The sequence below is a fragment of the Chlorocebus sabaeus genome, chromosome 9 (genome assembly GCF_047675955.1).
Source record: "Chlorocebus sabaeus isolate Y175 chromosome 9, mChlSab1.0.hap1, whole genome shotgun sequence".
Lineage (NCBI taxonomy): Eukaryota > Metazoa > Chordata > Mammalia > Primates > Cercopithecidae > Chlorocebus > Chlorocebus sabaeus.
In genome coordinates this window covers 1,116,039-1,132,704 of record NC_132912.1, presented here as the reverse complement: position 1 = coordinate 1,132,704, position 16,666 = coordinate 1,116,039, and the positions used below count along the sequence as shown (strand labels likewise).

At 48.9% G+C, this 16,666-nt stretch overlaps 1 protein-coding gene across 3 annotated transcripts in view; it reads right to left on the bottom strand.

The window, feature by feature from the left end:
• Positions 1 to 16,666, bottom strand: part of WDR37 (WD repeat domain 37) — a 74,118-nt gene that overhangs the window by 19,227 nt on the left and 38,225 nt on the right. For 2 of the 3 annotated variants that reach the window (XM_008002103.3, XM_008002102.3), the window contains exons 9-11: positions 15,765 to 15,841; positions 8,118 to 8,355; positions 6,688 to 6,829 (exon numbers count right to left, since the gene is read on the bottom strand). In XM_008002103.3, the coding sequence (XP_008000294.1) occupies positions 6,688 to 6,829; positions 8,118 to 8,355; positions 15,765 to 15,841 (457 nt within the window). The remainder of the gene's footprint in view (positions 1 to 6,687; positions 6,830 to 8,117; positions 8,356 to 15,764; positions 15,842 to 16,666) is intronic. The other variant, XM_008002104.3, reaches the window with a different exon arrangement.

The following is a 16,666-nucleotide window of genomic DNA, read 5'->3' as shown; positions in this document are numbered from 1 at the left end:
AACAGCTCAATTTCTGTGACACACTGAAATTTTCAAATTAAGCCTTTTTATTATTTTTAAGAATACATACTACAACTTCACATTTCTGCTATATGAAGTATCTAAAATTGCTTTTCATATAAATCAGTACACACTGGGTCACTAACAGTCAAATAAAAACAGCCACACAGTTATGCCAACTAAGTAATACCATGGTAAAATTCCTGCTATAATACAGAGATACCATAACACAGAGTGAAAAGAAATAAGACACATCAAAAGGAAAAGGCGACAGGTCCTTCTAAACACGGATGATCAAAGCCTTTAGCAGCTCACTGCACGGAGCTCCAACTTCTCCAGCTAAGATAACGACCACACGTTTCAGGGGACCCATTTCCCTACGCTTTTCTTTCTTACAGTGAAGCACTGGAACTCAAATTTCAGTCTTTCAAAAAGGCACAGAATTCAAGTAAAAGTACGAGGATTACAGTAAGCAAAAAATGAAAGTGGGGAAAAATCTCTCCTGGAAACTGGATCACAAAACTGGGCCAGTTACCGTTAAGCCTTTAGAGCTACTTCATGCTTTAAGAAAACCCAATACACAGCAAGTCACCTTAACTAGATAATTAATTATCTACATTATAAAAGACATTAGATTCTAATATACTGTACTAAAGAATTTATGTTGAGTTCCTACAAGTGAAAATACGCCCTAAGATAAAACTTTGAACACCACATTCCACACCATGTTAATATAAATTACGTGAGAAAGGGTACTTTTAGTCACACACGTTGAAGAAATACTGCCTCTGTTTAAGCAGTATCACTAAAAACACCCTGCATACAACTTTTTGGCCTACATCAACAAGAACAGCAAACTTTCTAAGAACGCATGTCTGACTTTTGCTTTCAACGCTCAGGAAAAGAACTGGTGAAAAGGACTCAGGATCGCCCTGGAAAACCGACAGAGCTACCTCCTGGATGAGCGGGCAGTCCTGCAGGCCTCAGGCCGGGCCCTGGGCGAACATTCCCACCTATCAGGGTGCCAGGCCCCATGGGTCTGGGCGCTAACAGGCTGGATATGCATCGAAGGCTCACGGAAGTCCTTGGCGATGCGGTGGCCACTGCAGAGAAGCCCTCGGAGCAGAGGATCCCTAAGAATGACATAGTGGCAAGGAAGGCAGGAGACCCAGGGTGTGCTCTTATAAGTCATGTTCAGAACGTCCCAGACAAGTGATCCAACGGATACACACAACCTGGTCATTTCTCTTAAGGAGGAACTAAACCCACCCCCGGACCTCACCCAGGTGTGCTGCGGCGCGGATGCACATCTTAGGAACTAAAGCCGCACTTCTGCTGTGGCGCGGATGCACATCTCAGGAACTAAAGCCGCACTTCGGCCCTCACCCAGGTGTGCTGCAGTGCAGATGCACGTCTTAGTCAGGAACTAAAGCTGCACTTCTGCTGTGGCGCGGATGCACATCTCAGGAACTAAAGCCGCACTTCGGCCCTCACCCAGGTGTGCTGCAGTGCAGATGCACATCTTAGTCAGGAACTAAAGCTGCACTTCTGCTGTGGCGCGGATGCACATCTGAGGAACAAAACGCGCACCTTGGTGCGCTGTGGCGCGAATGCACATCTGAGGAACTAAAGCTGCACTTTTGCTGTGGAGCGGATGCACATCTCAGGAACTAAACCCGCACCTCGAAGGCTGTGGCGCGGATGCACATCTTAGGAACTAGAGACGCACTTCTGCTGTGGAGCGGATGCACATCTCAGGAACTAAACCCGCACCTCAGTGCGCTGTGACGCGCTGCACATCTGAGGAACTAAAGCCGCACTTCTGCTGTGGCGTGGATGCACATCTTAGAAACTAAACCCGCACTCCGCGCCTCAGGTGTGCTGTGGCGCAGATGCACAGCTCTACACTTTTGTAAGGATCATGCCTTGTGTGGGTTTTATTTGGTGTACTGGCTCGAACCTGCAAAACCCACGCCAGAGACAAAGGCAAGCGGTACTAAGAAGATGCCTCAGATGAAACATTTTTGTAAAATTTCTCATTTCCTGCTTTTCTCATTATGAGGCATGTCTAAAGGCTCACAGCTGATCTGATGTCAGGCAGTTTGTGTTCAATAAAGGCGTCCATGGCTCCACCTGCTGACCAAGCCTTCATCCTGCAGGAGCACAGCTGAGGAAGCACCAGGCCGGTGAGGGGAAGCTGGATGTCCAGTGAACTCGCCTCGACGCAGCAACAAAATTAGCACCAAAGAGAGATCTTTTCAAAACTTATTTTTGGATGTACACATAAACAAGATACGCTACTTCATGATAATTTGAGTAAGAAACGAAAGCATAAACGATCTGAGTAAGCCTGGCCCGGGCAGGTCTGGTCCACGTTCACCTCACGCCCGCGGTTCAGGTGAGTGGAAGTATAGACTACAGCTTGGAAGACCCATGTGGGAGAGAGAGCACACGGAATTACACACTCCACCTTACTCTACCCCCACACCTGATTCCAATAGAAAGACATAAACCCTAGGAAACTGTATTCATAGGTCCACATTAATAATAACTCCTTCATAACAGTTACTACATTCTTCATAAGTACAGCTCTCTAAAAACCATTGTTTCACGTATCCACCAGCTGCAAAAATTTTCCGCAAATTAATCAGATTTTTTTTTTTCTGAGACAGAGTTTCGTTCTTGTTGCCCAGGCTGGAGTAAAACGGCGCGATCTCGGCTCCTGGGTTCAACCTCCTGGGTTCAAGCGATTCTCCTCCCTCAGCCTCCCAAGTAGCTGAGATTACAGGCATGCACCACGACACCTGACTAATTTTGTATTTTTAGTAGAGAGAGAGTTTCTCCATGTTGGTCAAGCTGGTCTCAAACTCCCAACCTCAGGTGACCCGCCCGTCTCGGCCTCCCAAAGTGCTGCGATTACAGGCGTGAGCCACTGCGTCCGGCCTAAGCAGATGGTTTAAAGATGCCACCAGCATTCACTACACTTCACAGTCAAATGGCCAAGACCACACGGTTGCAACAGCCTTAGAAGCAAAAACATGCACTTGCAATCAACTCCAGTAATACAAATACAAAAACTTTTCTTTTTACACAAAACAAAAATAGTCTTTCAATTAAATAAGGTAACTGAACAGAGACAACACAGGGCTAGAAGGGTCTTAAATAACACAAGAGGCACCTTGAAGGCACCAGGAGGGACTGCTCTGGAATCACCCCCTAGAGCCAAACCCTCAGCAAACCACCTGGCGTCCTCATGCCTCAGTTTCTCTCTCTGAACTGGGGTGATGCCAGGGGCTCCAACAGTGCCTGGCACAAACCAGCAACTCACCAAGCCCTGGCTCCACTGCGTCCTCCTCTGGACAGAATTCTTGGGCCTTTCCATTCTGCCCTCATAGGGGACAGACACGGCAGGGCACACCAGTCTATACCTGCGACCCCCATATTGGAAGCACAGAGGAAGCTGCCCTGCTCTCTAGACACAAAACTACCCTCTTCACCCAATTCTCAAAGCTCTGACAGATTTTTGTGCTCCATATAGATGACCAGAGTCAATGCAGTGAGAGCTGCTGGGTCGTCCCAGCCTGGGGCAGGGAGCTGTGCTAGGATGGTGGCACTCGGCCCTGCAGGTCCCATGGGTGGGGAGGTGGGGGGCACTCAGAAGCCAAAAACAAAGCAACCACAGGGATCACAACCACCAACACCAACAAAGTGCAGGTATCTACGCTCGCTAACACTCAAAAAACACAGTGCCAACTAACCAGTGTAGACAGAATTACAAAGATCCCCTTCTGCAGGACTCAATGTAACAATGAGCTGAGGCCCTGGACTGAGGAAAGGTCACTGGGGAATTAACATCCGTGGAACAGTGTCGCTTCACTATTTGAAACAGGAGAGCACCTCTGGCAGGCACACCTGCAGATGCCATCTTAACAGCAAGAGTGCTTCAAGCACACCAATAGCACAGCAGAGGGGTACTTTAAAGGAAGTCATAAGAAAAATGCAGAATGAGGGGCATTCCACAAAAGAGCACCAAGATTCTTTGGTGAAGAATCTTGGATTCTTCACCAAAAAACTCAATGTCCTAAAAAGTAACAAAAAATGGGGGAAGGACCATTCTATTAAAAGTATCAAAGACATTTTGGGGAGAACTCAGTAAATGTAAATATGGACCAGATAAAGGATGCCATAGAATTTTTACTAATTTTCTTATTTGAACAATGGTACTGTATTAGGAGAACATCCTTATTCTTAGAAAATGCATGCTGGAGTTTTCCTTTCAAAGGTCTCAGTCAAAGAAAATACACAAGTGTGTGTTACAGAGAGAGGTGTGTATGCATCTACAGAGACAGCAGTGCTGCAATACAACAACAGGCGAACCTAGGTGAAGGGTAAGTGGGCGTGTGTTTCAGAGAGAGTTGTGTACACATGTGTAAAGAAAGACAGCGATGCTGCAATACAACAAGCGAACCTAGGTGATGGGTAAGTGGGCGTGTGTGTTACACTTATGTAGAGACAGCAGTGCTGTAATACAACAGGCAAACCTAGGTGAAGGGGTAGTGGGCGTGTGTGTTAGCAGTGTGTACACATGTGTAAAGAGAGCAGTGCTGCAATACAAGAACAGGCAAATCTAGGTGAAGGGTTAGTGGGCATGTGTTTCAGAGAGAGGTGTGTACACGTGTAAGGAGACAGCAGTGCTGCAATACAACAGGCGAACCTAGGTGAAGGGTTTGTGGGTACACTGTACTACTCTGTTAGTTTTTATGTAGGCTTGAAACTTTTCTAAGAAAAAAGCTTAGGAAAGCACTGCAGGCGCAGGAGTGAGACCATCTTGCTCCTCCCACCCTCTAGGCCTCCAATTGCCCTTCCAGTGAATTCTCATGAGGAACAGCAGAGCAGCCATGTGGCCCCTCTGCCCTGCCCTGCACAGTGTTGCCAGGTGGCAGGCCCAGGTGCAGCCAGGGCTTTGCTGTGGGGCCCCTCTGCATCTGGTGGACGTCAGGGAGCACCACATCCAAGCTAACATGCATAGGAAGCAGCGTTCCCCGAGCCACGGCATCTTCCATCTTCCTCACCGACGAGCTGGCCTGCAGCGGGGTCAGGCCATATGGCGGAGCTCATGGGGGCCCAGTTCGGTGCCCACTGCACCCTGATGCAGCAACAACACGGTGCTGTGTTCAGCCACTGACCGCTGGGAAGTCTGTATTACTGTGGCTATCGCTAATGGAGCTGGCAGAATAAACGCCAACCTGACGTCAGGACGGAGTAGTTTAATGCGTGTGATGCCCCCGAACAGACCCAGGCTGACATAAAGATCTCTACGTGTGGTCGTGACTGCTGCCTACTCCTGTTCCAGTCTCAGAGTCAAGGAATTAGCTTTCCAATCTCAAGCTTCTTTTTGAAAACGTCGTCCCGGTCGGGCGTGACGGCTCACATCTATAATCCCAGCACTTTGGTAGGCGAGGCGGGCGGATCACCTGAGGTCAGGAGTTTGAGAACAGCCCAGCCAACATGGTGAAACCCCACCTCTACTAAAAATACAAAAATTAACCAGGCGTGGTGGCGGGCGCCTGCAATCCCAGCTACTAGGGAGGCTGAGGGAGGAGAATCGCTTGAACCCGGGAGGCAGAGGTTGCAGTAAGCCGAGATTGTGCCACTGCACTCCAGCCTGGGTGACAGAAAGAGACTCCATCTATTAACAAACAAACAAAGTCCTATTTTCCTTTCCAACATCTTACTAACATTTTGAACACTAAATCTAAAACTTAGTAATTCACGTTAAACATATAAAACAGATTTTCATATTTGGAGTTCATTTATAAACCTCTCACTGCACGCTGCTTATCCAGACGTGGAGTGGAGAGCAGCACTGGTGGGAGGTTGCAGGGGGCATGGAGGAGCAAGGAGTGGCCGGGACAGATCCCACAGGCACAGCTGGCAGCAGACCTGCCAGTGGACTACATGGGACATGATGGGGGAACGGGGAGCAGAGGTTAAAAGAGAAGAACCAGGGAACACTCTAGGTAGACAGCCCCCATGAGTGGGCAGGCGGTCTCATTGACTGAGCAGGGCCAGACTCGGGGAAGGAGGCGGTCACAGAAAGAACTGATGAGTTCTGTTAAGACCTTACGCTTGAGTTGCTGGAGAGAAACCCAAGCAGAAAGGGACACACTGGATTGAGGGTCTCTGTCTGCGTGCGCATCTATGTGTGCACCTTCTCCCAGAATATACCACACAGACACGTGTAATAACAAAAACTAGATGGAAAAGACCCAGGAGATGCCCCGTGGGTAGCAGTAACAGCTCCCGTGGCTCCCATGGTGGCACGGCTAGCTCCTGTGCTCAGCCACAGGCCCTGTGGGTGGTGGTAACAGCTCCCTGTGCTCAGCTACAGGCTCTGGCAGCCCTGCTCTTTTCTAACCCTCTCCACCCAACTCCCCCATTCTGTCTTCTTTAAACTTCTCAAGAGAACATCTGATGGTGCCTTCTGTTAATCTCCTAGATCCTCTGAAATAGCCAAAATGGAGCTAAATGTTTAGAAAAAGAATAGCAGAATTTGAAAGGTAGTCGTTTTTTTGAAAGATAGTAGAGTTGGAAATACTGAAAATTAAGGCTAGAATTAAGTTTTCATGTCAACCCACAGAACTTTTTTCATGACTAAAGACAGATGTCTAAACTACCGCAACTCACTCCGTGTGTCCCTGGAAAACATTCACCGAGTGGATGGAGGGGTCCCTGAAATCCCAGAGGCGGAAAGTCGTGTCACGGGAAGAGGTCACCACGAGCCGCTGGGTAGGGTGTGTGCAGCAGTGCGTCAACTCCTGGTCGTGCCCTGTAACCAAATGGCAAAACACAAGGTCATCACCTGAGGAGCACACTGAGAAAAAAGCTTTTCAACAGCACAAGAACCCAAGAAGCCGTCTCTCTTAGAATGTGAACCTGACCTAATGGAATCACTCAGCAGCATGTGGGTCACGGTGGGGCAGGTTTTCCCTCAGAAGCTGAAGTCCTTTCAGCCGTCCACGTCAAAGGAACAGAAAACCAAGCAGGTGCATAACCCATTTTCTGACCCTAACAGTTAGAAGGTCAGGCAAATTAACAGGCTGAATGTGAGAACCACTTAAATCTTAATTCTTTGCTTAGAATATCTTCTAATGATACTACGCTGTGGGTCCTCACTCAAATACAATCTTTAACGCTCATGCAGGAAATGCACTTACAGACAGGTTCGCAGAAGCAACTTCAGTAGGCAGAACCCCAAGATGGCCCCAAGCCACCCCCACCCCATACATGCCTACCACGCTTCCCTTCAGTTAGGGCAGAGCCTGTAAATAGGATGAGATTATCTTTCTGGTAATTATGATACATTATAAGGCAAAAAGAATTTTGCAAATGTAATTAAGGTCCCTAAATGAGTTGACTTTGAGTTTATCAAAGGCAAGATTGTCCTGGGTGGTCTGGCCTAGCCCTTAAAAAGGGTCACAGAAGTTGGAGAGTTCAGAGCAGCAAGGGAGCTCCAGCTGCAGAGGAAAGTGGCTGCTGTGTGGGAAAGGCATGCCCTGTGTAGGGACCCCGGGGCCAGGCACAGCCTCTGCACGCCCAGAGGAGCCCTGGCTGGCAGCCGGCAAGAAGACGACGCCTCAGACTCCAGCCGCAGGGACGGCCTCCTCCAAAGACCAGCAGGCTTGGAAGAGGATCGCAGCCTCGGGGAGGTCCCGCCCAGGCAGCACCCTCACTCAGGTCTTTGAGGCCCCAGGGAGAAGAGCAGCTACTACGGGCCCAAAATTCCTGACCTGGGAAACCATAAGGCCGTCAATTCCTGTCATTTTAAGACACTAAGATTGTGGAAATTTGTTACAGAACAATAGAAAACTAATACAACTACCATATTTCCAATATCTAGATACTACATGCTACAATTTAAAAGCCCTGAAGATAAAATAAATTTAGCTACCAACAGTTCTATTATTAATAGAAAGAATCTCCAAAAATTACCACAGAAGAGCCAAGAGGACTGAGACTCATTCTGGTCAAGAAGTAACTGGCAAGGTCAGACATAACCCATGGACATAAACTAACATGCACAGCCAGAAGGCGGTGGACTCAGAGAACCCAGGCACCTGTCAGAGAGTGAACGAGCTCAGACGTCTCCACATCGTACAGGTTTGCTGTCCGGTCCCAGGAGGCAGTCACAGCCTGCTTCCCCCCAACCAGCCAGTCAGCAGCGATGACCACGCCCTGGTGGCTCTTGAGGGATGTCAGCGGGACGCGGATGGTGGGGCAGTCGCTGGACACGTCCCCATCGAGGTCGGGCTCATCCTTGTCAGAGCACTCTACTTCATCTTCCCCAGATATCTGCTGCCAAAGGGAAGGCCAGAAAAGAAAGACATTTCCTGGAAATCTTGAGTTTCTTTTGACACAGCTACAAAATAGATGGTTCTCATTAATCTCTTGAGGACATATCCATCACGATGGCCACCACCAGGAGCCCGGTGCTGGCCACTGTGATAAGTATGTCCTCCTCTGAGCCATAACTGCTGCCTGTGAATGCCCATCAACTCTACAACCATCTCATACAGAAAAAAAGTGGAATCCACAATGTTGTAAACTGAACTACCATTTATTTCCACGCATCAACAGAATGGCAAATAAAATGATTTTCAACATTTAAGTTTTCATCAGTTATTAGTAGAAATGCAATATAAAACTAACCAAATACAAGTGAAAGTCAGTAATTTATCACATTGCAAAAAAGAAGCATTTTCATTCTCAAAAGCCTATTTAAAATATACTTAGAATTCTATTGCTATAGTCATAAAAGTCTATTTTCCTTTGTAACATCAAGCCCCCTGTCAAAGGCCAAGGCTAAAACAAACACATTACAGCCAGCTCTGTAAGAAAATCTGTATATTCATCCAACAAATATTTATCAGGGGCTGACAGAGTGCCAGTCCCCACCCCCAGCCCAAGTGCTGCTTACACAGTGCAGAAGAGGACAGAGGACTTCTGACATGCACACATGCAAAACTACGCTCAATCTAGCAGGTAGAAACTCTGGGGTGCAGACCCCTGGTAAAGCTCCTGCCCTCAGAGAACTAGCAAAAGAGAGAGACCACACACACACACACACACATACAGACACACACGTTAGTATGGGGAGGTATGTCGTATGTACACAAGTACTAGTACTGGAACTGATACAGTTTGGAAATTTGTCCCAGCCCAAATCTCATGCTGAACTGGAATCCCCTATGTTGGAGGTGGGGCCTGGTGGGGGTGTCTGGCTCACGGGGGAGGATTCCTCATAGCCTGGTGCTGACCCCACAATAGGGGGTGAGCTCTCACCAGATCTGGCTGTTTGGATGTGGGGCACCCCCCGCCCCCACCTTGCTTCTGCTTCCATCACATGATGCCGTCTCCGGCTTCGCCTTCTGCTGTGAGTGAAAGCTCCAAGCTCCCTGAAGCCCCCCTAGAAGCCAAGCAGATGCTGGTGCCACGCTCCCTGTACAGCCTGCAGAACCAGCCAATTAAACCTCTTTTCTTTATAAATTACCCGGTCTCAGGTATTTTTTTTATAGTAATGCAAGAATGGCCTAACACAGGTATGTCATGAGCACAAACACATTACTAGGGAACGCACGTCACTGGGACGCACAGCTGCACGGGAACGCACGTCACAGGGACGCACAGCTGCACGGGAACGCACGTCACTGGGACGCACAGCAGCAAGGGAACGCACATCACATGGATGCATAGCAGCACGGGATTACACATCACTGGGAGGCACAGCAGTACGGGAACACGTCACAGGGACGCATAGCACCACGGGATTACACGTCACATGGACGCGCAGCAGCACAGGAACGCACTTCACAGGGACGCGCAGCAGCACGGGATCGCACGTCGCAGGGACGCACAGCAGCACAGGAACGCACATCACCGGGACGCACCGCAGCACGGGAGCACACGTCGCAGGGACGCACAGTAGTACGGGAACGCGCCTCACAGGCACGCACAGCAGCACGGGAACACGTCACAGGGACGCACCGCAGCACAGGAACGCACGTCACAGGGACGCACCGCAGCACGGGAACGCATGTCACGGGGACGCACATCAACAAGGGTTCCCACGTCACAGGGACGCACAGCAGCACAGGAACGCACGTCACAGGGACGCACGGCAGCACTGTAACGCACGTCACAGGGACGCACGGCAGCACGGGAACGCACGTCACAGGGACGCACGGCAGCACGGGAAGACGTATCACATGGATGCAGAGCAGCACGGGAACACACGTCAACATGGCCACACAGAGTAAGACGGCAGTAAGTTCTATGAAGTAAAATAAAATAGGACAAGGGGCAGCTGGATGGGGGCTATTTTACATAGAATTACTGAGGAGGGACTCTCTGATGAGGTCGCACATGAATCAGATGTGAGGAAAGGAAGGGTTAAGTAAGGCTCGCCCATGCTGAGGAACAGCATTCCGCCATGTGCGGAACAGCTACAGGAGGCAAAGTCGGAGGTGGCATCAGGAGCAGCTCGTGTAATCCGGGAGACTGTGGAAAGGATGCCAGGTTCTATTCCGTGTGATGCAAAATCACCAGACGGCTGTGGGCGGGGTGTGATGCCAGGTGTGTGCTGTGTGAACAAACTGGGGAGGGAATGGTGGAAGGGGCTGCTAGGGGCAGAACTGTGGACCCAAATTCCTGTGCTGAAGTCCTCACCCCAGGACCTCAGAATGTGGTTGTTTGGAGAAAGGGGCTTTAAAGAGGTGATTAAGATAAAATGAGACCAAGAGAGTGGACCCTATTCCAATAGGACTGACGTCCTTGTAAGAAGAGATGAGGACACAGACACTCCCAGAGGGATAAAGGACCCAGGAGAAGACCCATCTATGAGCCATGGAAAGAGGCCTCAGGAGGAACCAGCCCTGCTCACACCCTCATCTCGTGTTTCCAGCCTCTGGGACTGTGGGAACACGAATCTGTTGTTTAGAAGCCACCCTGCCCCTGGCACGTTGTTATGGTAGCCCCAGAAAACAACGGAGGAGACGGACAGGAGATGAGAGAAGTGCCCATGAGAGAGGGTGGCCTGGAGTAGGGTGGGAAGAAAGAACTGAAGTGCCCTCTGCTGCAGGCGTGGCTGACAGGGTGATTTCCACAGGCAGTAAGAGAACAATACAGGTGTTTAGACCGTGGAAAGGTGTTTGGTCTAAAGCACTGGGTGACAGACAGGGACGTTTCCTGAAATGGGTGGCACAAAGAAAGGAACACCCAGAGACAGCAAGTTCAGGGTGGCATGTGCAGCTCAGTCGGGATGGGGGGCCGGGGGGCCCCAGGCTGACAAGGCTGGCAGAGGCCCCCAGACAGGCTGCAGCAGGGGAGTAGTCGGGACGTCACCTTGAAGGCCGGGGGTGATGGGTGACAGCACTGCACGCGGCTGGGAAAACGGCTCCAGAGGGAACACAGCAAAGAGCCGGGAGCAGCCACAGGGTAAACCCCCAAAGGATAAAAAGAAGGCCGACGAAGTTAAACGAGTAACTCAGTGTAACTTAACTCGCATGCGACAGTCATTCTGTTGGTCTAAATCTGTTTCCACTGTGCCACCCAAACGCTTATCAACACTGTGGATGTCAAGCAAAACTCGCAGATGCAAATTTTAAAACACAAGACATCTGTCCAAAAGCTATAATGATTCAAGATGAATACAGATTTTAACAGATTAGAGTTTGTGTTAAGATTTAAAATGAAAACTGCTAAGCAAATCAGAGTCAAGACGGGCTGGCAAAAGCTTCAGAAAACAAAACTGCTTTCCACCTAAGGAGCCTCATTTCATCCAGCAGTGCTGGAAGGAACCTCCCACACCGTTTCTGCAGGGACCTGGCCATCCACGGGCTGCACTGCCTCCTCTTTTTTAGGGAGGGCCCAACACAACTCTGTGTGCAGTGCTCCCAGGACAGCTCAAGTCACGGCACATCACAGAGGTTCGTCTTTAACTCAGAGCCCCCAACACCAGCCCCAAATCTTGAGATGGCAACTATCAACATGAGAAGTGCACTCACCCAACACATGCAAAGTAGTAAAGAAGAAAATAAAATTAAGTGAACATTCTAAGTGAACTATTAGGTGTTTTTAATGTAAGTACTGTACATGAATCTTCCCTCTGATAAAATTGATGTCTTTCTTATTTTATTTGGAAAACAATCCATACATTAACTCCTTTGAATTTCCTGAGCATCAATGCTCACCCTCCTCACCTCTCCACCATGCCCACCATCAGCGCACATTTTGAATTTTCTGAGCATCAGTGATCACCCTCCTCACCTCTCCACCATGCCCGCCATCAGCGCACATTTCACTTGTTTCATCACTAAATGTGCGTGTTAGTGGACAGTGTTATGTTCTACATAATAAATAGTCTGGCAATTCCACAAAGAGAACAAAACTGTGTTAATACATAATACATTCAGTTAAAAATGAACTATTAGAACCTTTATTAGGACCAAAGAAAACTCATTTATCACTGTAATTTATTAACTGCTTAACTATCTCCACATAGAACAGTTTAGAATGTTCACAAAGCAGAAAAGGAATATTCCAAGATGAAAATATCAAAACTAGATTACTCTCATCTTTGCAACAATCACACCCCAATACAAAATGAAAACAACTAGACATGTACATCATCTATGCTGTCTGCCTGGCGCTGTTCCCACCTGTTCAGGCGCACAGTGAGGGCTGAGCATGCGGGAAGACCACGCTACTAACATTTAGCCTGTCATTGAAACTAGGGAGATAACTGCACTCAGAGGAACATTCAGGCCTCTTTGAGATCATAAACATAGGGTGCTGGGCTACCACAGACAGCCCAAGGCAAATGGTAAGTAAAGAATTTTATGAATTTATGGCATAAAAACATGAATTCATTCTTCTCAATACACAACATCTTTTGTTATTTATGTTTAAATTTGAACCACATAAAATTGATGTCATACAGGCCATTAGCTGATGTGATGATAAAAGTCCATGGAAGATACACCAGATGTCTAATATTAAACAGACGAAACAGTAAGAAACAGGATCCAAACGTAAACTGTAAGAGAGTGGATGATAAACGTTTACTATCTGTAGAAAGGAAGACTGGAGCAGATGCACGCATACAGAGGTAAAGGAGCGTCTTTCTAGGTGCTGTCTCAGTCAGCGCAGGCCACCAAAACAGAAGACTACAGGCCAAGAGGCTTCAACAACAGAAATTTGTTATTTTCCAGTTCTGGAGACTCTAAGTCCATGACGAAGGTGTCAACCAGTGCAGCTTCTGGTGAGGCCCCTTTCTGGTGTATGGCACTGCCATCCTGCAGCATGCCCACAGGGGCTCTTCTATTAATATTAGCATAGAGAGGCTGGGCACAGTGGCTCACCCCTGTAATCCCAGCACTTTGGGAGGCCAAGGAGGGTGGATCATGAGGTCAAGAGATCGAGACCATCTGACCAACATGGTGAAACTCTGTCTCTACTAAAAATACAAAAATCAGCTGGGTGTGGTGGCACACACCTGTAGTCCCGGCTGCTTGGGAGGCTGAGGCAGGAGAATCCCTTGAACCCAGGAGGCAGAGGTTGCAGTGAGCCAAGATCACGCCACTGCACTCCAGCCTGGGCAACAGAGCAAGACTCCATCTCAAAAACAAAAAAAAAAACGGAGAAATGGGGAGGGGGGAGAGAGAGAGCATGCGCGCACAAGGGCAGCCATAAGGGTGAGTGTCTGATGTCTCTTCTGACACACTCATCCTATGGGATCAGGGCAGCCCCTCCACTACCTCATTTTGCTTTAACCTCTTCCTTAGAGGCCCTATCTCCAAATACAGCCACACTGGGGGTTAGGGCTTCAACACAGATTTCTGGGGGACAGAGACATTCGGTTGAGAACATCCTATCCCTGGCCTCCCCCAAATTCATGTCCTTCTTGCATGGCAAATACAGTCATCCCATCCCAACAGCCCCAGAAGTCTTATTCCAGCATCAGCGCTATGGTGTGAAGTCCCAAGTCTCAACAAAACATCACCTGAATCAGGACTGGGTGGGACTCAGGGTGCGATTCGCCCACCCTGAAGCTGAGCTCCCCTCCAGCCGTAAACCACGGAACCCAAACAAGTTACGTGTTTCCAAAATACAACAGTAGGGCAGGCATGGGACAGACGTTCCCTTTCCAAAAGAGAGAAAGAGGCAACAGGGAAAGGGTGGCGGGGTCCAAGCAAGTCCAAAACCCCGCAAGGCAAACTCCATGAGCTCCTTCAGGCTCCAGAGAGCCCCTCTTGGGCTAGATGCGCCACCCTCCAAGTATGTTGGGGCAGGGGCGTCACCCCCTTGGCTAAGCCTGGCAGCCCCACCCCCACAGCACTGGACCACGGCAGCCTGGCCCTGAAACCAAGGAGGCCCCCACACTTCGAAACCAAGGAAGAAACAGGCCCTTGTCCTGGGAACTGCGGTGACAGCTGCAGCCCTACCAACCTCAGAATCACCTTCAGGGGCGTTCTTCCCTCATCTTCAAGGGTTGTAAAGGTTCTTGCCCAGGCAGCGCTGGTTTCTGTGCTGTGGAATCCCAGCAGTCTGACACCTTCCTTCATTCTGTCCCCACCATGTCCCCTCTGGTTTGAGCTGGCAGAGTCTCTGGGTGTAATCCCATCTCCAGTCCTGGATCCTGCTGCGGTGGGTGCTTAAAGCCGTGGCTCCCACCCACACTCACCTCCATGTCAACTGGCTGTTCAGACAAACCCTGCATGCTCTCTTCGGAACCGGCTTTCTCTTTTTTTGTAACAGGCATAGGCTGGGAATTTCCCGAATCTTACAAGTTGTCATCCCCTTTCCCTTAACAACTCTTTCAGAGTATCTCCGACCTTTAGCACTTTATTATAAGCAAGGAGAGCAACCAGGCTGCACCTTTAACATTTCATTCACAAGATCTCGGCTCAGTCAAGTCCTCGGCCATTTTGTAATGAGGATCAGTTTCTTCCAGTTCCCCGTAACCTGTCCCTCACCTCCTCTGAGGCCTCAGCAGAAGAGCCTTCAACATCCACTTTTCCACAACATTCTGTCTATGATACTTGCATTCTCTAAGACACTAAAAGCTTTCTCTCCAGCTCTCCCCTTTCCTCTCTGAGCCTTTACCCGAGTCACCTTCAATGTCCGTATTTCTACCAACAAGCCCTTCACAGTCATGGAGGCTTTCTCCAGCAGGTACCTGAAAACGCCTACAGCATCTACCCATTCCCAGCTCCAAAGCCACGTCCACATTTTCAGGCATTTCTTTAGCAGTCCCCCACTTTGTGGTACTAAAATCTGTCTTAGTTTGCTCTGGCTGCCATAACAAAATACCACAGACTGGGTGATTTATAAAAAACAGAACATTTTCTCACAGTTCTGGAGGCTGGAAGTCCAAGATCAAGCCAATTCAGGTTCTGGTGCGGGCTCGTCCTTACAGACGGCCACCCTCTGGCTCTGCCCTTACATGACACAGAGAGTGACAGAGAGACTGAGAACACAGGCGAGCTCTCCACCGTCTCCTCTTACGAGGACCTCACACAACCTCACTGAACTTTAACTACTTCCTTCGAGTCCCCATCTCCAAATTCGACCATACAGGGGGTGAGGGCTTCAACGCTGAACTTGGGGGGACACAAACATTCGGTCCATGACAGAAATTATAAATGGATTCTCAGATTCGCAGACATCAGCATCCTACACACTCGCAGGTAAGGAAAGGTGCTTACACTAGTGTCAGCAACAGGCTGGGGTGTCGGCAGCTGCACCGCGTATCTCCAGATATGAGCAGTCTGATCTCCAGAAGCTGAAGAGAGAAATCGGGGAAAATTACCCAAGGCACAGACCATGGTAAAATGCGCTCTTCACCGCCACTCTGGCTGAGCAGCAGCAGTCAGACCTTTCCGGCTTAGTGACCACTTAGTGAGATGAATGTACTTTTTACTTAAATAACTCTTTTCTGAGACTGCATAATGCTATTGAGAATAGAGTACATGTCCAAAATTGAGGAAATAATGATCACTTAAAAAACTATTTCACCTTTCATTCTAGCATAGGAAGTCCTGGAAGTTCAGAGAAAATGTACAAATAGTTGATTTTCCTCTCCATCTATCTAACCTCTAAGAAATCCTATCATATCAGAACTCAGAGCTGCTATCAACTCTGAGATGTTCGGGAAAGCGACACTCATCTCCATCCATTCAACACAGATGCGGCCTTTCAATGGGCCAGGCACCTATCAGCACTCCTTATATGTGCGGCTCCCGCCCCGCTCTGTTTTCAGCAGCCAGTTTGCGAGGAAACGCTTTTATTGAGGATTGGAAAGACAAAAGTACAGCACTGTGGGGCACAGAACAGGCCTCGGACACCAGCATGGCCACATCTCACCCACACACAGGAGGCAGGCTGGCTTCCATCTTCTCTTCACTGCCACCCAACTTCCCTAAAGGAGCTGCTCTGAGCTGACACAGCACGTTTCATGCAAATAAATGTACTGCCCGGACTTGCAACTCCTCCTCAGATCAACATCATGCCCAATCCCAGTCTAACTCTCCCCTCTCCATGCTCGTTACCTCACGTTTCCCAGTCTAACCCTCCTCTCTATCCCCATTACCTCACGTTTCCCATCTAA